This window comes from Pelodiscus sinensis, chromosome 3, assembly GCF_052426305.1.
Source record: "Pelodiscus sinensis isolate ZL-2025 chromosome 3, ASM5242630v1, whole genome shotgun sequence".
NCBI classification, from domain to species: domain Eukaryota; kingdom Metazoa; phylum Chordata; order Testudines; family Trionychidae; genus Pelodiscus; species Pelodiscus sinensis.
Window position 1 is genome coordinate 57,270,195 of NC_143054.1, and position 27,027 is coordinate 57,297,221.

The window sequence follows — 27,027 nt, forward strand, 5'->3', positions numbered from 1 at the left end:
ATATATTCAGTTTACATTTATTGTGCTGACAAATATGAGCCAAAAAGTTTATAAAAATTAAAATATTTAAATAACCAATCATTGAAAGTAGTATCCTTACTCGTTTAATAAATAAGATCTAGTAACTACTCTATAGGTTCAAGTTACTTTTTTAACCTAACCTATTCTGTGCAGCTTTTCTAATAATGCAGTGTAGAGATATTAATCACAGTTGTATGTCCAATTCTGTAATGCCGATGACATGAAACTTCAACACTTTCAAAAAATCGCAAACTGTTCTTTTGGACATAAAAACATGTATTGAAATACCACATTACAGGTTGAAGTCAACTACATAAAATAAGATTTTTGTTTTAAAACATATTGGTGAACAAAGAAACTAACTGAATCATTGGTTTAACTTTTGCTTCATTTCACACGTATACAAAGAAACTATTTACACTGAACTTAAAATACTACACAAGAAAACAAGCAAGTCAGTAAAAAATGGTCACAGGTCTCAGAACTGATATATTAATACAGTATATTTCAGAAACTGACTACAAGTTAAGCTACTGAAACATGAACAAGTGTATATGATTGCAGAAATATCAAAATGTGGCTGAATTGCATTGAAACTACATCTCATTCAGCAAAATAAAATACATATTCAGGTGAAAATAAGTTTAAAAAGTTTCATCCAATAATTGCAACATTTATGAATATTCAGATACTTTATCAAGCCAAATAAAAGTAAAGTAACCTCTGCCATTCAAATTAAAATGTATAATATGCACCATATAAAATTATAAGAATGCAGTAGCTTACAATTTACAGTTATCTTTGAATAAGCCAACAACAAAAGTTAATCTGGTTTTAATATTGAGATTTGAGGGAAGAAAGAGCACACACTTCTTGTAACAGAAATTAAAATTACTTTCATGGCAAGATCAATCTATGTTAAAGGAAAAGGGATAGTCATCTCAAGAACTTTAAATTCTTTCAGTTTAGGATTCAAGAGTATATTTCAGTTTTATTTGTTTCCAAATAATGAGGGAATTGAATACAGGCTGAACCTCTCTCATCTTAGGACTCTCTGGTTCAGCAATATCCATGGTCCAGCAGGACCTCAGAGGTTGCTAGACGAGAGCGCTCCAGCCTTAGAGGTTTGGAGCGGCTGTGATGGAGGGACAGTAAGCTGCGGGTAAAGAGCCACCCAGCTGCTCCCAGGGTTCCCCAACTCCGGCTCAGCATGGCGGCAGCTAACTCACAGGGCTCCCTGTCCCCTCCCCAATGGGGAACCCCAGGAGCAGCAGCTGCCGCCCCGCACACAGGGCTGGATGTAGGGAGAAGAGCCCCAGGAATGGGCTGGGGGCAGCAGACCCAGACAGGTGAGACAGAGAAGGTCAGGCCTTTGGGTTCTCCTGAGGCAACCGCCATGAGGGGAGCCCCAGGAAAGGTCGGACGCCTGACCTCCTCTAGTCCAGGACCACTCCGGTTCCAAGGGTGCTGGACTAGGGAGGGTCAATCTGTATTATATTTGATTTACTACAGCAAAGCCTGCTCTGAACCTCTAAGTTTGTTTCTAACTAGAGCAAAACAAGGAAGTTCCCGCATTGGCAAAACAGACATCCCACCCAGATTTAAGTCTGGAAAGAACTTCATTTCTTCTTGATTAATGCCTTTGAGTTGCTCATGAAGAGCAAGATCACACATAAAATAACTAAACTGCTTCTAAATATGACTTCAAACAAAAGAAATATTTAGAACAAAGCTGGCTTTTATCTTTGTTTCCAAGTTGAAATTAAACTTGGAAATTCACCCATATAGTCAGCTGATAGGTCTCCTGACGTTTTCAGGGCATGCCAGGCACATCTGATATCTAAAATACATTAGTTCTGTGCATTCATAACAGCATTTTATGAAGATTTAATGTGTAACACACTTGGACTTGACACAGGAAATATTTTACAACTTTAATATATTAAACATCTCAGCAAGGAACATAAAGCCTATGCACACAATACAGTGACGTGAACAAACACTAAAGACTTTTTTCCTTTCAATAGCACTGACATCGTGAATAGTTAAGTTATACGATATCCTAAAACAGTCTCCTTTCTCCACAAAACCTATACATATATTATCATATGGATATATTACATAGCACAGAAACAAGCAGCAAGTTGCATTAAGGGAACAGGGGCTAAATGCATCATGTAGCCTGCCTAGGAAGAGGCAAACATCAAAAAAACATTTATGCAGTCAGCATGGATACAATCAGTATAGCTAATTACATACCCGTCATTTTCAAAAGTCAATCCACAGCAAGGGGAAAAAAGGCATCAGAGAAAGAGTTTTGCACCCAGCTTCAGAAGCAATATAAGCAGATTTAGCTATCAAAACTTGGGTTCACTCTGGACTGGCCTCGATGCACATGCAGTACATTTGTTTTCAGAATGCAAGACTAATTCGGAATGTCCGCACTATTGTTTCGATTTCCATATTTGTGATGGATGACAAGCAGCACAACTCCTAGAAAGAAGCATATGGACCCAACAGTGATATAAGCGATTCCCAGAAATGGATTTTTGCCTCCCATCCAAGAGATGGTGCTCAGGATCATCCGTTTCCGTCCATCAAAACTGTGCACAGGGTAATCTGAAGAACATATAGGAAAATTCATCCTAGTCATTTAATTAGTAGTATGTCTGGCATATTAAAACTGAAGATAATTTCTACTGGTAACAGAATGTAACATACCTTCCCCCCAATACCTGACTTCCTTAGTGACCTAATTTTCATAGTGAGTTTTCATATATTTTTCTCTACTGCTCAGGATAATGAAAGACAGCAATAAGTATAAATGTAATAAGGCTCTTTCAATGACCAGTAATATAGCTGCTAGTCACATACATGATTAATAATTCTTGTACAGACCCCGCTAAAGTTTTAATAGTAACTTTTGCAACCTTCCTCCTGTCTGGTATTCTGGATTCTCCCCTAACTTTCAATCTGTCCAAAGTGGAATCAGAGGTCACCTATTTCACTCTCTCTGAATACATCCTTCTCATGATCCCTCCCCTCCCCCACTGGCTTTCATTTACCTTCTAGATGAGTTTTAAGCTTGTCCTGGACCAGATCCTTCAGCTGGTGTAAACTGTCATCGGTGCAATGATACAGTTTGCACAAGTGGAGGAACTGGCCTTTCATGTTCACAGCTCCTACCTATTTCCTATTTTTTTTTTTCACACTACCTTTCTTCTTTCATGACATGCTAATTTTCTGCTCTATTTCCCCTTTTCTGTATGTTTTCATGTAGAGGTAACTGAGATGACTGCATATAGATATGATTATTGGCATAGATCTAGACCACATTTAAAGGCACATACAGTCACACTTGAATGCATCCATTTTACTGTGTCCACCTTAGGGATGTTAGTGTGTACCTGTTTACATAATTAATTGATAAACCTAGGCTTACTGGTTAATCTTAACAGTTACATGCACCACTCCCCTTGCAAGGCAGTAAGAGGGAGGAAGCAGGAGCTGCTGCTCATAGAGTGCCAGCTTTTAAGCCATTTCTTGGCATATGCCAGCTCCCATAGAGCAGCCTGCTCCCTTCCACAGAGGTGGCAGTGGGGGATGGGTGGGCAGGTGGGAGCCAGTGCTCGGAGACAGCCAGCTTAAAAATCTGATTTCCAGGAGCACCAGGTCCCATACAGCTGCCTCCTCTCTCATCCCGCGCTGCTGCTTCTGATAAGACAGGCAGCAGCGCAGGGGTTGGGGAGGCAGGCAGGAGTCAGTACACATAGGGAGCTGACTTTCAAGTTGGCTCCCTGCACGTACCAGCTCCTGCGGAACAACCTGCCTCCCACACTGCTGCCTCTGTATCTGCGCCACTGCATGAAAATGTGTAACAGCTGAAAAAATTCAGTAGTTACACATTTGCAAAAATAAATGTTTGTTAACATCCCTAGTCCACGTGAGAGCTGTACTCACTTGTGAAGCATTAAGACTTTGGGGCCATGTTCTATGGTTCAGTTCTGCATGGGTCTATAAACTATTTTCACTGTGTTCTGTGGAAGAACCTGTCTGTCTTTTCTGGGCATTTGTGTTGAACTGGTCCACTCAGTAGAAGTAAACCATTTCCAGTTTGTCACACTTCAGATTTCTGTCTGTCGCCTCCTCCTAAGTTATAGCATGGCTTGGATCCAACACAACTGTTGTTGGCATTAATGCAACTCATTCTAGAAACAGGAAGCAGACGCAAGTATGACACTGGTAGTGGACACTTTGGTAGCAGCTTGTCACACGGAGAATGCAGACATGGAGCAGTGGAGATAGCGGATGTAGGTTGTAAACACAGAAGAATACCCCTAAGCTGACTGATGCTTCTAGAAAAGAACTACAAGCAGAATGATGAGAGTATATCATCATGGACACCTAGTATGATGAGCAGAGAGCCCAGAATTTCCACATGAGGAAGGCCACATTATTGGAGCTATGTGAGGAATTTGTCTTGGCCCTACTCCACCAAGAAATGCAGAAGAGACAAAGCAAAAAACAAAAACAAAAACAAAAAACAAAACCAAAAAACACACATACAGCTTGTGAGGGAAGGGGGGATTGTGGGAAGGCAGTGCAGACTAGTGATTCCTGAGTTGTTCTGGCCATGTATAAGCAGCACTTTGGATTTAGCCTATAGCATCTGACAGGCCAGCTAGCCAGGGCAGAAAGCACCATAACAAGGCTAGAGATCTGTGTATGTGTTCAGGAACTGGGCTAGGGACCATACCCAAGTAAAAGCCCACATTAGCACCGCAGTGAATACAAGTTTTCAGCGTACTACAGCTTTGTCTCTGGGTTTACCATGCAAGGCCTGTACCTGGAATGTGTCCCTCGCATTGCCATGCTTCCACCACCTACTTAAAAGGTACCATCTTCAGTGAAGTATTAAACTGAATTATTGTCCTTACACCTGTCTAAAGGACTTAGCACATTATTGCACACTTCAACATTCTCCAACAGTCTAAAGACCAGTTCTCAAATGAGAACAAATAAAAAACGTGAAATGTTTAGATGAGGAAGTTTCTATGTGTCTGATAGATGCCAGGATTTTCTATAGAGATTCATTTGGGTACTCTTTACAGCAGGGGTGGGGAACCTCAGGCCCAGGGGCCGAATACAGCTCCCAGTTTGCCTGGATCCAGTCCCCAAGGCTTATAGCCCTCTCTCCCCTTCCCTCCCCCAACACTAGAGAGCTCACGCTGGCATTCCTGCCTCCCCATTACCCACTGTAGAACTGGAGTACACAAAACCTACTAGTCTGGGCCTCCCTAGGCTCTGTTGTGCAAGGGGATGCGAGGAATGTCCTTTCCTTCTCAGTCAGAGGCCACACCTGTTTTTTGTTGGTTTTTTGCTTCTCACTTGGCCCTCAACTGATTTTTATGTGGGTCAGCAGCCCCCGCCCAAAAAAGGTTCCCCAGCCCTGCTTTACAGCATCAAGCTGTTTACCTCCATTGTATGTGCCATGTTGCCCTCTTTCAACCAATTACCAAAGCAGTCTTCTTTGCACAAATAGTAAACCAGGCTGAAAATTTCATTAATTTAAAAGTAGACATGCTATGTGGTTCTGCTATGCAACTAATAAAGCACAAAAAGGATACTGAATATTCACAAACCACATCCTTTGCATTAGCTTCTCTGAATTAAGTCTCTCAAAACTGAAATACAGTAATTCCTCATTTAACATGTGCCCGCTTAACACGTTTTCGCGATAGCATGATTTTTTTTTTTAGGGAACGTTTTTTGAATAACACAACCGTTGCTGGCGGCTGCGTGGGGCTTCCACCGCCTCCCTGCAAAACAGCGGAGGGTTCGCCACTTGCCGTGCTGTTCCCTCCTGACTCCCCCTCGCCTGATGCCTTGCCCCATCTCTTCCACCCCCATTTGCAGGCCGGCGGCTGGGTTTCCCCAGCTGGCCCGTCGCCGGCAGCTGTGCAGGGCTTCCCCCACCCCCTTGCAAAGCGGCAGAGAGTTTACCGCTCACCACACCATTCACCACCGAACCCCCCTTGCTGGACACCGTGCGGTTCCTGGCAGACCCGTCACAGGGGCATACTCCCAACCCAATTCCCCTGCCCTCTCCTCCCCTTCCCTTCCCCAGAGCCAAACACCTCCCCACCCTGCTGTAACCCAGTCCCCTTTCTCCTCCAACCTTATGTCTTAGTCCCAACACACACCACCGCTCAAAACATAATCCCTATCTTTTCCATGGGAAAATTGACCCCGCATAACACATTTTCACTTAACACGTTCATTATCTGAAACATAATACCTTACCCCAAGTCTATAAGTGTTAAATGATGAATTACTGTACTTACATCTGACAAATTCTGAAAGCTATAAATACATAGATTCGGATATTCCAGATGATATTAGCAGTTTATAAAGTTTCAATAAAGGATACTGTATGTGATATCTAAAGAGTACTTTCCAGCTTGTAAGGTAGGCTGTAAGTTATTCTCTCTCTCGATCAGTCGATATAGTTTCCGAAATGTAGGCAACGCTGCAGTACGCATCCACACAATAAAATCTTCATTGATGAACCCATTGTTGTCTGCTTCTGAGTCCAGCATATACACTGGTTTGGGCCAATTTACAGGCTTTGTCGTGCCTAAAATTGAAGAATTCAATTAACTTGAAATATTTAGACAAGAAGTATATCTTTCAGGTTTTGATATTATGTGCATTTAAGAACTTTTTTCTAAGACTCTGAGGTAAGGATGTAAATGGTTAACCAGTTAACTAGTAAGCCTAGCCTTGACACGTAAGGCTTACTGGTTCTGATTAACCATTAGGGACTGCAGCAGATCCTCACTCTCCCCAGGCAAGGAGCTGCTCTAACTCCACAGGGCCCACTGCTGGCAGGGGCTGCCTCACTCCCTGTCCATGGCAGGCCAGGCCCAGTCCAGCCCAGCCCAGCCCAGCCCAGCCCAGCCCAGCCCAGCCCAGCCTAGCCTAGCCTAGCCTAGCCTAGCCCAGCCTGTCTCCCCACTCCCCCCACTGCAGGTTACATGCTGGCTCCCTGGGAGAAGGGCCAGCAAAGGCTGCCAGCCCTGCTCCAGAGGCAGCTTTGCTGCAGACTTTGTAGTATAGAAGAGCCTGCAGCTAAGCCTCTCTGGGAGCGGGATCAGCAACCCCCACGCCAGTCACACTCCCGGGGAGCCAGCTTCACTGTGGGCTCTGCAGTATAAAGCTCATAAATAAAGCTTTATACTGCAGAGCATAAAGCACACGTAACTGCTAAGATTTTTAAGTGGTTACATTTTTAAAAGACTTTTTACATCCCTATTCTGAGGTTGTAGATATTGGCAGCTAATGGTAATTTAGTTTTTAGCCAATTATAAATCAGTACAAGGAATCAGTACAGTTGCTAGAGAACATAAGGTCATACTCATATCAGTTTCATTACAAAATTAATTAATTTTGGAAAACATGCTTTTACAGAACCTATTAATAGAAATGTTTTTAAATTTAAGATTAGTGAAGTGTTTTGGGAACATGTAGAGTTGTAGGATTTCTCTAAGTTAGCAATCTAAAAACTGCAGCACTGTGCTAGTATATTACAATCAGAAAGTCAGAACGGTCCAAAACTAACTGAAACACAAAAATTAAAGTAGCTCGAATAGTTCAATCAAAGTTCTGTGATTAATATATATAATAATCCAAAGTGCTATTAGCAATATAAACAATACACTTTTCTTAAGGATGTGATATTAAGCTAGTATACCTTTAACCATGAAGTTAGAACTGGATATCAAAGGATTTACAAAAAGGGCAAAACAAGCAGAAATTAAAAATAAGCTGGTAAGAGCAACATTAGCTGCACTACTACATTAATTATAACCTGAATATTTTATTTCAGACATTTAAATATTATACGAATCAATGTAGACCTAAAGTCATAACCTCCATGATAATTTTTGTTTAAATAAAGAGCATTGCCCTACTCTTCCATAAATATTTACAAGTTAGGTGATTTTTTTTTTTAACAAATATTCACTGTATCTGACAATCTGTATTAGAAAAATAAAGGAACTGGCTTAATTCCCTATAGGAATTTATGAAACTAGAATAGCGTGCCTTGATTTTTCTTTAAGTTTGTGATGTTGTGATATTTTGATCGACAAACTGCTAATTTTACTTAAGACGTTATCTAAAATTTCAGAAAGACATGCAGAGAATTATAACATGTTCTAATTCTAGCATTTTAAAGTATCAGTTGCGTTCAATGATGATGTTGATTTTAAATCTTATAAAAATACTACAGTAAAATAAACCCATACACATGCTAAAATTGTCTCTAAACAACAGAATGGACTGATGACAAAAAATGTGTTGAGCTTGGTATTCTTAGCAGAAACACAGCATTGTTATACTAGGATGCCCACTCCAATGCTTGCAATGAGGAAAAAAAATCAGTAACAGTAGCTTTTTAATAAAAATGTATTTGATATATGTTTTCAGTATTTTGCTATTGAATTTGAAATTGAGATATCTTACCTTGGAAAAGTGCTGTCAAATTATGTGCATTTCCAGAAGGATTCCTGAATTTAACATTTTTATCTGTCCACCAAGCAATACCTTTTTTATTCAAAACAACAGGGATCCTTGTTTCATTATCAATGCGAAACAATTCCAATGTATCTAATACGAGAAATTAAAGTTAGTGAAGAGCAGAAAAACCTTCAATTCAACTCTATATTAATCTTTTCAGGATTTCTGATATTTCCAGAAATACTAGAGAACACAGCATTTATAGATCATGACTACCAGAGTAAAGTAATTTTTTCATAAGACATAGGTTCATAGCTATATAGGATTAAGAGAGACCTTGATATGTTTTCTAGTCAAGAGCACCCCACTAAGGCAGGGCTAAATATTATCTAGACCATCCCTGACACGTATTTGTCTAACCTGTTCCAATGACAGAGATTTGAGAGTCTGCCAAGGTAGTTTGTTACAAGGCTTAACTACCCCTACAGTTAAGTTTTTCCTAACCTCCAGCCTAAATCTCTCTTGCTGAAATTTAAGCCCATTACTTCTTGTCCTGTCCTTAGTAGTTAAGGAGAACAATTTCTTACCTTTTCTTAATACACCCTTTACATACTTGAAGACAGTTATTGCCCCACCTCCCCAAGTCTTCTCTTCCCCAGACCTAACAAGCCCAAAAGATCTTTAATTATTTTTGTTGCTCTCCTCTGGACTTTCTCCAGTTAGTCCACATCTTCCCTGAAATGTAGTGTCCAGAACTAGACGCAAAACTCCAGTTTCAGCACTGATAAGGCCTAATAAAATGGAAGAATTATTGTTGTGCTAGTTTACAATACTCCTGTTAATACATCCCAGCACGTTTGCTTTTTTGGCAACAGAATTAAATTAATAACTCATTAAATTTGTGATGCACTACAACCTGCAGATCCTTTTCTGAAATATTCCTTCCTAGGTACTCATTTCCCATTTGTGCAACTGATTATTCCTTCCCAAGTGTAGTACTTTGCATTTAATTTATCAAAATTTCTCCAGCTTGTCATCCTGAACTCTAATTCTGTCCCCTAAGGAGTTTGCAACTCTTCTCAACTTGGTATCATCCACAAGTTTCATAAGTGTACTCTCTATGTAATAATTAAATAATTTATAAAGATATTCAAAATAATCAGGACAGATCTCTGCAGAGCCCCTGATTTGCCCTTCTAGCTTGATAGTGAACCATTGATAACTACTGAGTACAATTTTCTAGTGAGTTGTGTACCTACTTTATAGAAAGTTTGTCTACACCGAATTTCTCTAACTTATGAGAAAGTCATGTGAGACAGCATCAAAAGCCTTACGAAAGTAAAAATATATAACATCTAGTGCTTTGCCCCATTCACAAAGCTTGTTACCCTTGTTAGAGAAGGATACACCTGAACCCTGTACTCTGGGTGTCCCTAATTCTGGCAGAGGGAGGAATAAGTGGCTCTGAATGCTACTGCTCTCTCTTCCCCTCCGCTGGAGGAACCAGTGTAGCAACGCTCTTTTTCACCACTCCCATAGCAGCAGGGCACAATGCCTCGGAGTGGTGTGGGGCACGGAACACATGTGCCCCCAGGAGTAGGGCACCAAGTAAGCACCCCAACCCCATTGCTCTCAGACCTAAGCTCCTGCAGTGCCGTCCCTGGCCTGGCATTTTTTTAAATTCAAAATCTCCTGTTTCCCAGGGTTGCCTGATTAAAGAGGTGCAAGTGTATTAGGCTGATTTGACAAAATTTGTCCCCAACAAATCTGTGCTGTTACTTATCACCTTATCTTCTAGAAGCTTACAAACTGATTTTTGATTATTTGCTCCATTAACCTTCTGGGTACAAGAGTTAAGCTAATTGCTTGTAATTCCTTGGGTTGCTCTTACTCCCCCTTTTTATAAATACTATATTTGCCCTTTTCCAGTCCTCTGGGAGCTCTCCTATCCCCCCCGAGTTATCAAAGATGGCTCTCAGATCTCTTCAGCCAGTTCTTTACCTACTCTAAGATGCGGTTCATCAGGCCATACCAACTTGATGACACCTAACTTGTCTGTCTAATTCTTAACTTGCGCTTCTCCTATTTTAGTCTCAGATCCTACCCTTTACATAGATGTTCACTAGTCAGTTGTCTAATCACTGTTTTGGGTGAAAACACAAAAAGGCAATTAACACTTCCACCATTGCTGCATTTTCTTTTTACTGTCTCTCCCTTCTCATTGAGTAATGGGTCTACTCGGTCCCTGATACTGCTCTTGCTTCCCATACATTTATTATCCTTTATATCCCTAACTAGGTTAATCTTGGTTTGTGCCCTGGCCTTTCTAATTTTGTCACTAAACACTTGTGGGTATTTCCCCCCCATATTCATCCTTTGATCTAGTTTCCACTTCTTATATGACTCTTTATTCAGCTTCAGGTGACTGAAGATCTCCTGGTTAAGCCAGCATGGTCACTACCAAATTTCTTATCTTCCCTACACAGTGGGATAGCTTGCTCTTGTGCACTTAATAATGTCTCTTTAAAAATCTGACAACTCTTGTGAACTCTTTATTTTCCCTTTTGATGGGCTTCCCATGGGATCTTGCCTATCAATTCTCTCAGTTTGCTAAAGGCTGCTTTTGAAACCCATTGTCTTTATTCTGCTGCTTTTTCTTCTGCCATTTGTTAGAATCATAATGCTATCAGTTCAGGATCATTTTCACCCAAGCTGCCTTCCACTTCGATTCTCAATTAGTCCATCCCAGTTTGTCATAATCAAATCTAGAATAGCCTTTCCCCTAGTAACTTTATATAACAGGTGGAGAAAGCAGTCACCAATGCATTCAAAGAATCGTAGAATACTAGAACTGGAAGGGACCTCAAGAGGTTATCAAGTCTAGTCCCCTACCCTCATGGCAGGAGCAAGCACCATCTAGATCATCCCTGATAGATGTTTATTTAATCTGCTCTAAATATGTCCAATCAGAGAATCCACAACCTCCCTGGACAATTTATTCCAGTGCTTAACCACCCTGACAGTTAGGAAGTTTTTTCCTAATGTCCAACCTAAATCTCCCTTGATATAATTTAATACCATTGCTTCTTGTTCTATTGTAATAGATTAAGGAGAACAATTTTTCTCTCTCTTCCTTATAACACCCTGTAAGGTACCCGAAAGCTGCTATCCTGTCTTTTTCTCAGTCTTCTCTTTTCCAAACTAAACAAACCTAGTTCTTTCAGTCTTCCTTCATAGGTCATGTTTTCTAGCCCTTTAATCATTTTTGTTGCTCTTCTCTGGATCATCTCCTATTCTACCACATCTTTCCTAAAATGTGGGACTCATTGTTGAATAATAACTTGTTGGGTAAGCTGTGCCTTGTTGTATTATTTTCCCAATAGATGTGAAGTTAGTTGAAATCTCCCATTACCACCAACTCCGGTACTTGGGTTGGATTTTATTTAGTTGTTTTTAAAAAAGCTTCACCCACTTCTTCTTTCTAGTTAGGAAGTCTACAGTAGGCACCTACCATGATATCACTCTTGTTTTGTAGCCTTTTTACTTGGGCTGTGTCCAGACTCAAGGGTTTTTTCGAAAAAAGTAGTCTTTTTTCGAAAAAACTTCACCTGTGTCTAGACTACAGCCGTGTTTTCGAAATTAAATCGAAAGAATGCGGCTTTTCTTTCGATGGCGGAAAACCTCATTTCACGAGGAAGAACGCCTTTTTTCGAAAGTGCTCTTTCGAAAAGAGGCGTTCTTGAATGCAAACAGGGCTTTTTCGAAAGAGAGCATCCAGACTGCCTGGGTTCTTTCTTTCGAAAAAGCGGCTTGCTTTTTCGAAAGTACTGCTTGCAGTCTAAACGCTCTTTCGAAAGAGGTTTTGAAAGTATCTTTCGAAAAAGCCTCTTTCGAAAGAGGCTTGCAGTCTAGACGTAGCCCCAGACACTTGCAACAAGGTTGTCTTCTACTTCCACATCAATCTCAGTGTAAGTATATACATTTTTGATATACAAAGCAACACTCTCTCCTTTTTCCTTTGCCTACACCCTCTATCCAATATTTCACTCATGTGAATTACAGATATTTATGTGAGGCCAATTATGTCATAACTGTGATTCACTAGTATTTCTAATTCTTCCTGTTTATGCCCCATATTTTTTGTATTTGAATCTAAATATCTAAGACATTTATTATACTTCCCCTTCTATATTTTCTCTTCTTTCCTTTGTTCCTACTGTGCTAGCGCATGCTACCCCCAGATTCTAACTCTTCACCTACATCTCTATGTTTTATTTTATACACTGCACATATACTAGATATATAAATTTAACAGCCAGCATCACTGACCCTGTCTGTCATAATACAATGAATCTGATAAACAGTTTCAGAAAGAAAATAATCAGTAGCAGTTCCTACAGCATGTTTCTCTTGCAGCACTCAACTACAACAAAATCTATTTGATCTGCACAGTACATGCTTGTCTAATTTAAGGAAAAAAAATCATCTAACACCTGTAATCAATTTCAAATAATTTATAGCATAATTTGATGTGTATATCAGACTGCAAAAGTGTCTTGATAGTTTTATAAGGTAATTTAAAAGAAAATACCATACCATTAAACATACTGTTGGCAATAGCTCCACAAGGAGCAATGGGTTTACCCTCACTCGTGCGGTAAGGCTCACACTCCTTACTGGGATTCTAATATTTAAAAGAAAAGAAGATATAGTTGACATCTTCAACTAGCTAATTCCATTCTAAACTACATTTTCTGTATCCTTTGAGCAATATAACTTGAACTGTCAGAGCTATTTATAAATATCATTTTTAATATTAATTGTAATCGTTTTTACTCTAAACAAAAACCAAATCAAAGTTCAGAAACCACATATCTACATTGTAGAATATAATTTTTTTTTTTTAAATCAAAGCTCTATATAGTAGGGAAGTAAGCAACTAAATGACTATCGAATAAGCAAAATCTTATTGGATTTTCAAGGGACTAGTCGAATAGTCACTTCCCCCACCTTACTGCCTCTATCAGAAGCAGCATTTGCCGGGGGGGGGGTGGGGGGGGGAGAGCAGGAGCTGTTGCTGGGAGGAGCTGGTTTTAACATCCGTAGTTGACACAGCTACATGTTAAAACTCCATACCCGCTGAGCACCACAGATATGCTGACTTAATCCATAGTGTAGATGCAGCCAGTTTGATGGAAGAATGCTTCCATTGACCTAGATATAGTCCCTACCAAGTCACGTGGTGGTTCCATGGTGATGGAATAAATTCTGTTCTGCCCCATGTCTGTCTTACACTATAGTGGTATAGCTATGGCACCACCACTATGCTACTGCAGTACCCACAGTGTAGACATGGCCTAATTAAGAACATAAGAATGGCTCTAATTGGATAGACCAAGGGTAATCTGGGACTCTCTGGTCTAGCAATATCTGGCAGGACTATGGGTGTTGCTGGACAAAAGAGTCCCAGCCCTTAGCCAGTGGCTTTTGGAGAGATCAGGTCTTGAGATCCCCAACAAAACTGGCAGTAGAGGGGCTGGTGGTGGCCAGGGAGCCCCTGTCCAGGGACCCCCAGATGTGCTGCCAGCAGATTGGGCTAGCAACTGGGGATTCCCAAGGCCAGGATCCCCAGCTGCACCAGTGGTGTGCTGGCTGCAGCAGGGCTAATGAGAGCTAGAGATCCCCAGGGCTTCACCGCTCCTTGGCCAATCTGGCAGCAGGGAGGGGCAGCAGGCTAGGAGGCCAGTGGCAGGGGATTACCCTAGTATGGTAAAATCAGTCATTTGGGACTAGTCAAGTACCAAGGGTGCCAATCAAGGAGGTCCAATGTGTACCTTGTTTTCCAAAAGTGGTTGTGGCCAGAGGCTTCAGAGGGAATGAATAGAGCAGATGAATTATCAAGTTATCAAGTGTTATACAGCCCCTGAAGCAATGATTTTCAGAAGCGGAAATACCCACAGGTAGCCAATGTTCCCTCTAATCTGTCACATCTGTGTGCAGAATAAATTTTATGTACAGATGTGCACCACCAATATAAACACATAGTGCAGGCGGTGGACACCTCCGCTAATCATAGGGGCAGCATTTGAATTTCTCCTGGATGATCATCCAAGTTCTCAATTTACAGGGAACAGATTGCATCCCTGATAATCTTGGCTAAGAGCTGCTGATGGATGCATCTTCCATTAACTTCTTTAATTCTTTTTTGAAACCAATTATGCTTCACAACAACCCTGGCAACAAGTTTCACAGGTTGACTGTGACTTGCATGAAAAAGTACTTCCTTGTTTGTTTTAATCCTATTGTTTATTAATTTCACTGCGTGATCCATAGTTCTTCTATTATGTGAATGGTAAATACTACTTCCTTATTCACTTTCTCACACTATTCATGATTTTATAATCCTCTATCATATTCCACTCACAGTCGTCTCTTTTCTAAGCTGAACAGTCCCAGTCTTTCAAATCTCTCCTCATATCCCTTTATTCTTTTTTTGCCATTCCCTGTACTTTTCCCAATTATAATATATCTTTTTTTGAAACGGGGTGACCACAACTACAAGTAATATTCAGGTTCTGAGAGTACCATGGATTTATATAGTAGCATTATGATATTTTCTATCTTATTATCTATCTCTTTCCTAATGATTCCCAACATTGTTTTTTAACTGATGCTGCACATTGAGAAGTTGTTTTCAGAAAACTATCCATGATTCCAAGATGTCTGAGTGGGAACAGCTACTTTGGTCCCTATGATCTTTTATGAATAGTTAGGAATGTGTTTTCCAATGTGCATTACTTTGCATCAATCAATATTAAATTTTATCTACATTTTGTTGCCCTGTCACCCAGATTTGAGAAATCCCTTTCTAACTCTTCGCAGTTTGCTTTGGACAAGTATCTTGAGTAATTTTGTATTGCCTGCAATTTTTGCCACCTCACTATTAACCCCATTTTCCAGATCATTTATGAATATGCTGAATAATGTAGGTCCCTGTACAAATCCTTAGGGGACCCGCTGTTTCTCTCTCTCCACAGTGAAAACGGACCATTTATTCCTATCCTTTATGTTCTCACGTCTCTTGTAGAAGGAAAAACCCGCCCAAAAAGGCCATGAGCAACTTCACACAGTTGTTTTGAACACATGCATTTTAATACTGACATTTGATTATAATCAGTAACTAATCAATTGGAATGCTGAATCTGAGTATCCAATTCTAAGCAGTGAAATCTGCTAACTAGCTGAGCATTGTTCATTAGTGAAAGGTAAAACTTCAGACAGAAAAGATGAAGTTAAACTAGTTTCACTGCCTGAAAACCACAACAGATCTAAGATAATCAGAGTACATTTATAGTGAGCAATGATCAATCTACTGTACCATAATCCAGATCAATCTTCTATACCATAATCCATCTAACAGAAGTACATAATGTCCATTTAGTGTAACAAATGAAGTCACCAGTAAAATTGATTCTTTGACAATGTCCCCTATTACACAGAGAAAAGTGTCAATTTTACCTCAATGATGAAAATGCTTCTGCAGCATGCTTGTTACTTAATTATTTTAATTCTTACGTATTGTTAGACTTGAGCATAAGTTTACTTACAAGTAAAGAACTATTATCACCATTTAGTTGGCTGTCATCCCGAGACTTCACATAACGACGATGGTTTTGATAGAAGTTGGACAGTCCATAATACATAAACACATTAGTCTGCAAAATACAAAGTGGCAGATTGAAAGGGATTTTCTATTGCACCAGTATATAAAATAATGCCCCTGCAACAAATACCCTGGGGACAGCTCTATCAGATAACAGCAAATTCTTGCTTAGATCATACCAGCTAAGGGCTTCAGGTTGCTCTGGTGACAGCGTAGAGCAGCAGTTCATTTTCCTGTTTTCACTCCACTGTGAAAACTCAAGAGGGGAGCACAAGCCCCCTCCCGAAACAGCTCCATAGGTGGCACACTAACAGCTTATCAGGATGAAAACAGATTATCAGGATGCCCAGTAAATAGTCGATGGGGTCCAAAATACAGAAAAGCTCATTTGTCGATGCCTCAGCTTATTATCCCAATGGATGTTGAGCACCCATCATTTTTTTCCATTTTTTTTCCCCATGCGTGTTCTAGCCATGGACCACTCACATAGTCAGTGCCTATGTGCCTAGGTTCTCTGTACACTGCTGCACCAGAGGAGGGGGGAGGGAGGAAGGCAGGCAGGTAGTTCAGTGGGAGCCTGTAAGGATAGGAAGGTGGCTTCACCAGCTCTTGCTCTGTCCCCCTGTATAAGAGGCAGTAGCTGGGAGATTTGGGGGAGGCAGATCCATTGGAACCAGGGCTAGTGGGAAGCCGGCTTAAAAGCTGGCTCTCTGCGAGCACCAGCTCCCACATGCTCCCTCCAACCCCTGCTGCTGCCTCTGATGCAGAAGCAGCAGTGGTGAGTCAAAGGGGGGCTTTCTGTGTAACCATGAAGGTTAATGAATGAGCCCAGGTATTTAAATGAATGCACTATCACATCCCTACTGAGCACATGTAGCTACCCTCCCTTCCACTGCAACTTCTTAAACTGAATCCCAGGGAAACAATTATCGGTGTTTTAATCCCTTTTTTCCCAGTTGCTCTGTAACATCTAGCAATCAAGTAATGTTTCACCAAACATGTTTTATAAATAAAAATCACCCTTTTAAGACTATGATCTGAGTCCTGTGTCCTGGAAGGCAAGAGGTTCTGTGTGCATATGCATAAGACTGCAATGCCAACTATTAAGAGAAATTACAGTTTTTCAAGCTCTCTCCAGAGGAAGGGTTAAAGAGTTGGAGGGTACCCCATAGGAAGGAATTCCCACGAGCGCCTTCCTAGGTTCTCAAAGTGGATTTTGCATTCAGGCAGTGGCAGCGATATCAATTGAAGGCCAGGGAATCTATGACCTTGGGGAGTTTAAATACAAACCTTTAGTGGCAGGATATTTTAAAGTCTTTCAGGTGCCCACCTTCTGCACTTGGAAGTGCCAGAGTGGGGAACAGCCTTGACAAGCACCATTCTTGAATCAAACAATGAACAGCAGTGGCTATCTTCCTTATAACTTTTAGCTGAGTGGTTAGAGCACACACCTACAATGTGAGAGATCCAGGCTCAGTTCCTTCCCATCCCATCTGAAGGAGTGATGAGTAGTGTCTCACTTGTCAGAAGAGTGCTCCAACCACTGGAGTAGTATTGATATTCTGATCAGGCTCTCTCTCACTAGCCACATGCAAGAGTTGTTGGGCAGCATAGGGTCGCATGGCATTTCATAAGTCAAGTAGCTCCAATTTTTCAAATCTTTACATTAGAGTGTTTCTAAAACTCAGAGAAAAATCAAATTTTCTTATAAAATGTAAGACCAAACTTCTGTAAAACCAAATGCCCTTAGATACACTCATAAAAGTGATTTGCAAGCTTTGTTTACACTAGATTTATTGTTAAAATCTCCTATGGTCATACTATCATCTCAGTGATTCCATCAATGATTGAAAGTGCTAATGTAGGCTGTCCACTTTCATCTTTACAATAGGATCATCAAACTCTGGTTAATGACTGCCAAAATGTCAACAGGCAGTTTAGATGAAAGCGCTCACATACTATACCATTAATGGTACAATATAAAAAGAATTTAATAAAAAAAAGCTCAACATAGACTGTCAAACACACACATGGTAAATCTATGGGGGTCCAGTTAATGTTATACATTTCTGGACAGCAAAAAATGAATTAAGGCCCAATTCACCTGTGGTAATGGATGTAGTTTGTGTAGAAGACATATGACACACAGAATAAGTTGACAGATGAAGAGGAAAGCATAGCAGGATTGATTTTTCAAGAGTAAGCAAATATGATGTTCCTCTAACATACAAATTTAGATTTTAGACTTAAATGGTACAGAAGAGCTCTAAGGAAAAAAACTAAAGCAGGTGTGAAGAAAACACATACAATACCTTCAAAAAAAAACAATGATAAAATGCAAAAGTTATGAATGTAAAACAACAATAATTCTGATCGGCAACTCACATACAAAGTAACAGACCTCAAAGGGATGATCCAGTGTAAAATTAATGGTGCAAGTACAAGGTGGTGTGCTATTCCACGACATATTTAAACATTTGTTGCAGGGACTAGAAGAGTCAGTTCCCGTGTAATCAATCTGCAAGAGAAAGAGGATACTGCATTACAATGAAAGATATAAAATCACAATTACTAAACCAAATAGAAAAGATCACATTAATCTGTTTCTCAATCAACTCCATCTCTGATCCAAAGAATGTTCCCCCCACAGAAGACCTTTTATAGAATTAAGGTTTCACAAATAGGCATTTCACATCACAGCAGGGAAAAAACCCCACCTGTGCTAAAAACATACGAACGTATGGAGGTTTATCAAATGCATTGCTATCCCTGCATTTAGGCACCTAAACTATGAGTGTTTTTTTAAAACGCTCAGAACTCAACCTGGGAACTTTTGAAAAGCTAGCTCTTAAATGTAAAATATTAAGAGAATTATGTTGTCATGTCTTTAAAGAAAGCTAAGAAGAAGAGTTGACCACTGAATAATGGAGAATACTATTGGTGTTTCTTTGATTTATTGTGGATTATCTAACTTTCAAAATGATATAATTCAAATATTCTAGGGTGGCTTGGTGTTTATATTATAAAGTATGGAAGTGAAATAATTTTGCACTGTATCCTGACAAGAACGGTGATAATAAGAACAACTATTTGAATGGTTTTCCAAAAGGTTTTCCAAAAGGCTGTTGCACATTTTTTTGTCTGGGCTATTGCTGCATCTGAACCCGTTGCTGACCCTCATTATGAGCAAGCAATACTTTTTCTAGTGTCAGCAGGAAGGCTGAATTACAAAATTAAAAAATAAAGTTGTAGGCCCTGGGTTTACTTAGAAATGGTACCATTTCACCAGTGTCAGCAAGGTCTTTGGATGTAGATCTGAAACTATTGTACAATCTAGCCTGATCTATATGGACAGAAACAGCAGCTGAACCTGTATCATATTGAAACCAGTTAACAATTGATAGTTTTTCTAAGGCAAGCCAAATCTAAGATGAATCTTTCACAGAGACCTTAATACCCAAAATCCACCCTTATTCTTTAGTCAGCCAAAGAGTCCTACACCTCAAAACCAAAACTTGTTATTTTAAAATTTAAAAGGCAGGTTGTATTTTAACATGTCAGGTCTTTAAACATCTGAAGTAGAAAATCTCTCTCTAAATATGTGTACCGACAATGGGACCATCACCATACTCTTGACTGGGACCTCTTTTTTTCTATAATAATACTAATATTAAACAGTAAAAGAAGCCCATTGTTTTCATTTGTGGTCCCCTAAAATTAATAGCACACTTAATTGCGATATTATTATAGGTCAATTTTGTTCATCCTGTCAAAATAAATATTTGGATTCTGCATACATAATATTATTGATAGCTGAAAATTTTTGGTGTAGATCTGGCTCAGCTTATCAGCATCTTTTAGAATTGATTTTCAATGTGATATTTCACTCTTGAATGAATCCTAAAGAATTTACATTTATCCAGTACTACTTGTACTGTTCCCAGGGTGGAGGAAAAGAAAGCAGGAGAAAATAGTAAGACACTGAGGATATCCTTTTTTCTAGCTCTACACTTGTTTTCCATCCAACTATACGAACTTTTTTTTAAACCTGGGCAACTATGAACACCTAAATTTCAGAACGTGCTAGAAAAGGGAATGGTATAAAGGATATGCCATTTTATGTTATGTTATGTTAAAAGTGTTGGAAAGTTTCCATATTTAAATTCAAGACAACTTAAATGGAAATCCATGTAAGACCTATCTATTGTTATTTGACAGTTAGCTGAATGATTAGCATTCAACAAAGTATGCTTAAATTGCTTCCTATACAGCTCCCTTCTCAAGTAAAACCAATACAGCCATTATATTTTGAGCAAGAAGCAGGAACTTATAAATAATTGTATAAAATAAACATGTTTGCATATATTAAGAGATGGAATTATTCACTGACTGAGACTGCTATTAATGTATTAGAATATTCAAGTTTGTTTGGTAAGCCTGGCTTTATTGGAAAATAAGCAAGTATACAGGTTGGACCTCCCTGGTCTGGTACCTTCAGGACCTGACTGGTCCCAGATGAGAAATTTTCCTGGACTAGGGGAGGTTATTTCTGGCTCCACATCCTGCCACCCCCGCCCCCTGCCCTACCAGGCTTTCTGGCTCTCCTGGGCAGCTCAGGTTGGCTGTTCACAGGCCTTCCCGCCACACTCCCCCCCTCCCACAATGCCCAGCTTAGCTGCGCGCTGGCTCCTGGACCCCTTTCCCCTCCGCAGCCAAACCGAGCCACATACTAGGCTTCCTCCTCCCTCTCGCTCCCCACCTCCCAGTCCTGCCCCCCTCACCCAAGTGGTCCACACACCAGGTTCCTGTCCTCACCCGTCTCATGACTGGTTTGTGGCCCCCACCTCCCACAGCACGCCAGGACTCTCTAATTCTGGAACATCGGACCACGGATGTTGCCTGACCAAAGAATCCCGGTTTAAAGGAGTGCAAACTAACGATTTTTGACATTACTTGATTAAATTTTACTTTAAAATGAACTTGTTTCAAATCTGTGAAATACTTAACATATGCATTTAGTTTTAAACCATGGAATAGTTATAAAAAAATTACACTGTTCATAAAAATTCTGTAAGTTAAATCATTAGGTTTGCATATCATCCACAACCGAGGGGGAAGAGAGGTGTTCCCAAGAGCTAGTTCCTGTTTTTTCAACATGGTGCTTTTATTAGCAAAGCCCTGCAAATCCATGAATATCTGCTTTATATCCACAGAAATCTGCATCCATGGATGCAGCCACACCCCTTATACGGCAGCAAAGACAACAAAAATGGTTCTATGCCAGTTGGGGATTTGCCTATGCCAAGGGAATTGAGCAGGTCTGAGGAAGAAAAAAATTATTATATATCTTTAAAAAGACTCTTGTACATTTCAAAAGCAAAGCGCCATTGGGAGCAAGGGGCCAACAGGCCGTGCTCCCCGCGGCACTTCCTCAGGGCTCTCGCTACATTTCAAAGACGGAGAAGCCCTTATTGACTATTCAATTAATCTAAATTTAACATCCTTAGTTTGGCGTTTGATTTTTGCCCTTTGAAATATTTTTTGTTGCAATCATTTATTTTAGAACAAAGCTAAGGAAATTTGTTTCTTTAAATAAATGAACAGCTACAATGGTGGTTGATATGTTAGAAGTAACAACTTTTTACTATTGTTTCAATCATTAAAGACACTCAAAATTAAAGTTTACATGTCCATCCTAAACGTTATTTCATAAAAAGTCTTAAAGGTACTCTATGTAATTCAACCATGTTCTTTCAAGCAGCTCAGAGTTGATTTTGAGATAGGATGTGTGGTCTCAAATCTGGACAGAAAGACACTGCTTTCTAAAAATATACATGAAGAGCAAACACAATACTAGAACAAAAAGTACATTTGTACCTTATCTTTTAAATTCAATGCCTTTAAAGGTTTAATTTATTTTTTAAAAGTTTGATTTTTATATTCCTTTCCACATTGTATTATGATAGCGTTAACATTTTAACAAAGATAAACAAATGAAAAGCTACAGACACTTTCAACCCAACTAATGAAATTATTTCCATAACTATTCCATCTTCATTCCATAAGATTATCTCCACCAGCAGACAGATGTGAACAATACTGCTTTTACGTAACAGGTATTACTTGATCTGCATGCCTAAGTGTGCAGCCACTATATGCTTCACTTTATTACCATAAATAATCACACTGTTTTAAAGAGGGCTACTCACAGCTGTAAAGTTAAGTTAAGCATATATGTAAGTGTTTGCAAGATCAGGGTCTAAGCCAACATAATATACAGAAGCTAAGAGTTGATGTATCAAATTTAACAATGGAAAGTTTGTTTTTGACTTGCTGATGCGCAATTTTTCATCTTGGAGCTTTACTGCTTTAAGCGTTATAAAGCCAAAGCTTAATGATTTTTATGAAAGCTATGGCTATGTATTTTCTGTGTATTTATATATCACTGGAAAATACAAATGCCTTTGGCACATTATATCCAAATTTATTTCTGACATGTAAAGCTTCTAGGGAACATTAACACTTGCAAAATTTTCTTTTTTTAATAATAAAAAAATAAACATGATTTTTAACATTGCAAATGGTTACCTCAGCTTTGCAATGAGCATTAAACTACATTTAACTTGTTCACACTAGCATTTTAATACATGTTAGTAAAAACTTAAAAATTAGTGAAATCAAGGTGCAGATCTTGAAGGGTATGCTGACCAGACTGGAGAAATCAGTATCAAGGGAGTATACTCATAGGCAAGGTCATCTCTAATGTTTATTTCTTGCACTGACTAAAGTAGGAGGTAAGAACATACTGTGGTAGATTCAGAACAAGTTATTTTAAAATGTTGATATTTGACTAAATTGACAGAGTCATTTCCTACAGAAGCCATTTCTTCACCTCCAAAACCACATTAACCGTAAGACGATGAAAAGACAGGATGATCTAGCAATGTCCAGCGGAAAAGCAGAACAAACCAGCAATCTATGTTTCTGTAACCTCTGTAATCCTATAGGGTTACTGCCTTACTACCTAAAGCTACCTCACCTGACCCTGGTATGGGGGCAAAGATGCTTCACAAAGATGCTTCACAAAGATGATTGGATCTTCCAGTTATTGCCCAGGCTAGGGATGAAGAATTTTTCTCTGTGTGCTTGAAAGCGACATAGGAGACGCACCATAATAAGGTAAACTAGAGACGGTAGAGACCCATTAGCTCCCATTCCCTCCCTTCTTCATCACCTGAGGCCAGCGCAGCCAGGCTCCCTACAGGGCATTTCCCAGAAGTCTGCCTGGATTTAGAATGTAGAATGGATGTAGAAGCTCTATATACCAACATCCCACATGAAGACGGATTACAAGCAATTAGAAACACTATCCCAGAGGACACTACTGCCAACCTGATAGCAGACCTATGTAACTTTGTTCTCACCCACAATTATTTCCAGTTTGAGAACAACTTATACCTCCAGATCAGCGGCACAGCCATGGGTACACGCATAGCCCCACAGTATGCTAACATCTTTATGGCTGACCTAGAACAACGTTTCCTCAACTCCCGTCCCCTTTCACCCCTTCTCTACCTACGGTACATCGATGACATCTTTATGATCTGGACGCATGGCCAAGAAACACTGGAGATATTCCACAGAGATTTCAACAACCTACACCCCACCATCAACCTCAGCCTGGACCATTCTACACGAGAGATCCACTTCCTGGACACCACAGTACAAATCAACAATGGAAAATTAGACACCACTCTCTACAGAAAACCCACCGACTCATACAGTTACCTACATGCTTCCAGCTCCCATCCAGAACACACCACACGATCCATCGTCTATAGCCAAGCCCTTCGATACAACCGCATCTGCTCTAATCCCACTGACAGAGACCAGAAGCTTCAGGATCTCTACCAAGCATTTATAAACCTCAACTACCCACCTGGAGAAATAAAAAAGCAAATTGACAGAGCCAGACGAATACCTAGAAACCATCTACTTCAAGACAGACCCAAGAAAACCAACAATAGAACACCACTTGTCATCACCTACAACCCCCAACTTAAACCTGTCCAACACATTATCAATAAACTACAGCCTATACTGGAACAGGATACCATACTCCAAGAGGCTCTGGGAGACAGACCCATAGTCTCCTATAGACAACCACCTAACCTCAAGATGATTCTTACCAACAACCACAGGACATACCACACTAATACCAACCCTGGTACCTTCCCTTGCAACAAACCCCGTTGCCAGCTTTGTCCACATATTCATTCTGCTGATACCATTATTGGACCTAACCAAGTGAGTTATAAGATCAAGAACACATATTCCTGCGCATCCAGAAATATAATCTATGCTATCATGTGCCGAAAGTGTCCGTCTGCTATGTACATTGGACAAACATCTCAGACACTTCGCCAAAGGATTAATGCCCACAAAACAGATATCAGACAAGATCACAAAGAAAAAACAGTTTCTTGCCATTTTAACCAGAAAGGACACTCTCTCAATGACTTAACCACCTGCGTTCTGCTACAAAGACCTTTTACATCTGCACTTGAAAGGGAATCCTCTGAACTGTCATTCATGTTAAAATTCGACACTCTCCGAGAAGGAATGAACAAAGGATCAAACTATCTTACCCATTACCGAGATAGCTTCCCCAATTATCACCTCTAATACCATCAGCTCACAGACATCCCACTCTCCCCACCTCTAATATCATCAATTCACAGACACTTACCTTCCTTCCTCCCCCCCCCCCACATCCCCCTCCTGTTCTGAAATGTGATTTGTCCTTTTCATATGTGTTCATTTTTTAAATTGTATCCTTTGGTATATATGGTTGTGACCATTTTCTTCCACTATTTGATCTGAGGAAGTGGGTCTGGCCCACGAAAGCTCGTCATCTAATAAACCATCTTGTTAGTCTTTAAAGTGCTACATAGTCCTGTTTTTTGGTTTTAGAAAGTCCGGCTTCCTTTTCCGAAATTCCTGCTCTCGAGATTGCCCCACTCAGCCTCTGCCCATGTTTCACCAGGAGACGAGGGTGAGCTCAGACCGGCCTCCCCGCCATCGTCCGGGACCTCCCAGAGCCGGTACCCGCCGTAGGGGAGTGTTCCCCGCACCGGGCAAAGCCGCCCCGCGCCTCATCTCTCCCCCTTCTCCCGGGCAGGGAGACCCAGGGCCCGTAACGGCCTCAAGAGGCCGCGCCCCGCCCGGCCCTCACCTCGTACTCGCGGATGTTGTTGGAGGTGACGAAGATGCCGATGCCGATGGGGATGAAGATGAGGCCGATGATGAAGAAGGCGGGCAGCACGGTGCCCGCGGTCAGGATGGGCTGCCAGGCCGGCAGGCGCTGCTGCTTGAAGGCCGTGTTATCCGGCTTGCGGCTCTTCCCCGCCCCGCCGCCGGGCCCGCCGCCCGCGGCCCCCACTCCCGACGGGTGCCCGTCCGCCTCCTCCTTCGCGTTGTAGTTCACCGCCATGGGGCTGAGGAGGGGGAGCAGACGGCGCTCCGCTCGGGAACCGGGGCCGCCTCCGCTCGGGCCAGGGACGAGTGGGAGAGAACTGCGCCTGCGCGCGGAGAAGGGGACAGTTCCGCAGCCGCGGAGCCACTGACAACAACCAAACGTCACCAGCTCCCCTCACCGCCGGGTGACCGAGGACAACTTCCGTCCACTCCCCACCCCCCATATACCTGCGCATGCGTCGCCGCAATGGGCGAGGCTGGGGCTTGGATCTGGGGCGCACAATCAATGACGATAGGTTCCATGGTCCCTGCTTCCGGCACAGCCGGCACTCCCTGCCCATGAGCCAAAACAGCGCATGCGCACAGAGAGAACTATTTCAGTAGTGCTGCTGTATTTTTCAAAAAGCTGTCAGGTTTGTGACAGATTAAGTCAAATTAGTTCTTACCTCAGATGATTATTCATTGACAACAAGTAATGTGTCTTTAAGACAATGGGCTTGGTTCAACACTATGTTAATTCCAATTTTGTGCTGGTGTAACTTGATAGAAATCAATGACACATGTATGGGTCTGATTCTTATTGCTGTTTTACACTGGAAGTTAATATTTCTTCAGCTCTGTGTAAGGAAATTGAAATATACTGTGTAATTTCAGGATGTCATAACTTTCCCATATGCATCTCTGTCTTATTCTGCAGCTTATGCTGCAGAATCCTCCTTTTCTCACTCCCAGCAGAATCGTGTACCAGAATAAAGTTTTTCCTTTAAAAAAACGGAAAGAAATCCAGCTTCAATGGTTGTACAATAACCTTGAAAAGATTATCTGAATGACTACTGCTCCATTATCTGCTGCTGAAAAGCCCAGTGAGATGTTTACATTTACTAAGGTGTAATTGCTAGCTATTTCACTTCTGAGCATTTTAGCAAAAAAACCCATTAATATGCTTGACTCAAAATCTCAAACCAGATCCCCAAGTGACAAGAAACCCAGTAGTCCCTATTCAGCAGCCCAATGTTCCAGTTTCCTCAATCACTTTACGCTACCATTATACTCTAACAATAAAAAAATCTGAAATATGGGGAAAATTTAAAATAAAATTAATTTATTAAAAAAATAAATAGCATGAGGGATGATATACAGATTATGTATTCATATCTATAATTCATTTTAAATGTAGCTGCCACCGAATTTTCATTATGATTCTTTAGATTGCTGTATTAATCATCAAAGGGCCACTGATGTAAAATTTAAGTTAATTTTACAGTGGCATACATGAAATCTTGTTATATGATCGTTTGGCTGTCTTTAAATCTATATAAGGAGATTGTATTGTGATAGTTGATGGT

General features: G+C 40.6%; 1 protein-coding gene across 1 annotated transcript; it reads right to left on the reverse strand.

Annotated features, from left to right (window-relative positions):
* Positions 1-25,939, reverse strand: CDC50A (cell division cycle 50 P4-ATPase accessory subunit A). The gene is made up of 7 exons (XM_006131942.5): positions 25,440-25,939; positions 18,606-18,722; positions 16,149-16,256; positions 13,138-13,225; positions 8,548-8,691; positions 6,452-6,658; positions 1-2,640 (listed from the first exon to the last, which is right to left on the reverse strand). Exons 1-7 carry the CDS (start codon positions 25,695-25,697, stop codon positions 2,447-2,449), a joined length of 1,116 nt encoding a protein of 371 aa, XP_006132004.2. The 5' UTR covers positions 25,698-25,939; the 3' UTR covers positions 1-2,446.
* Between the last annotated feature and the right edge of the window lie 1,088 nt (positions 25,940-27,027).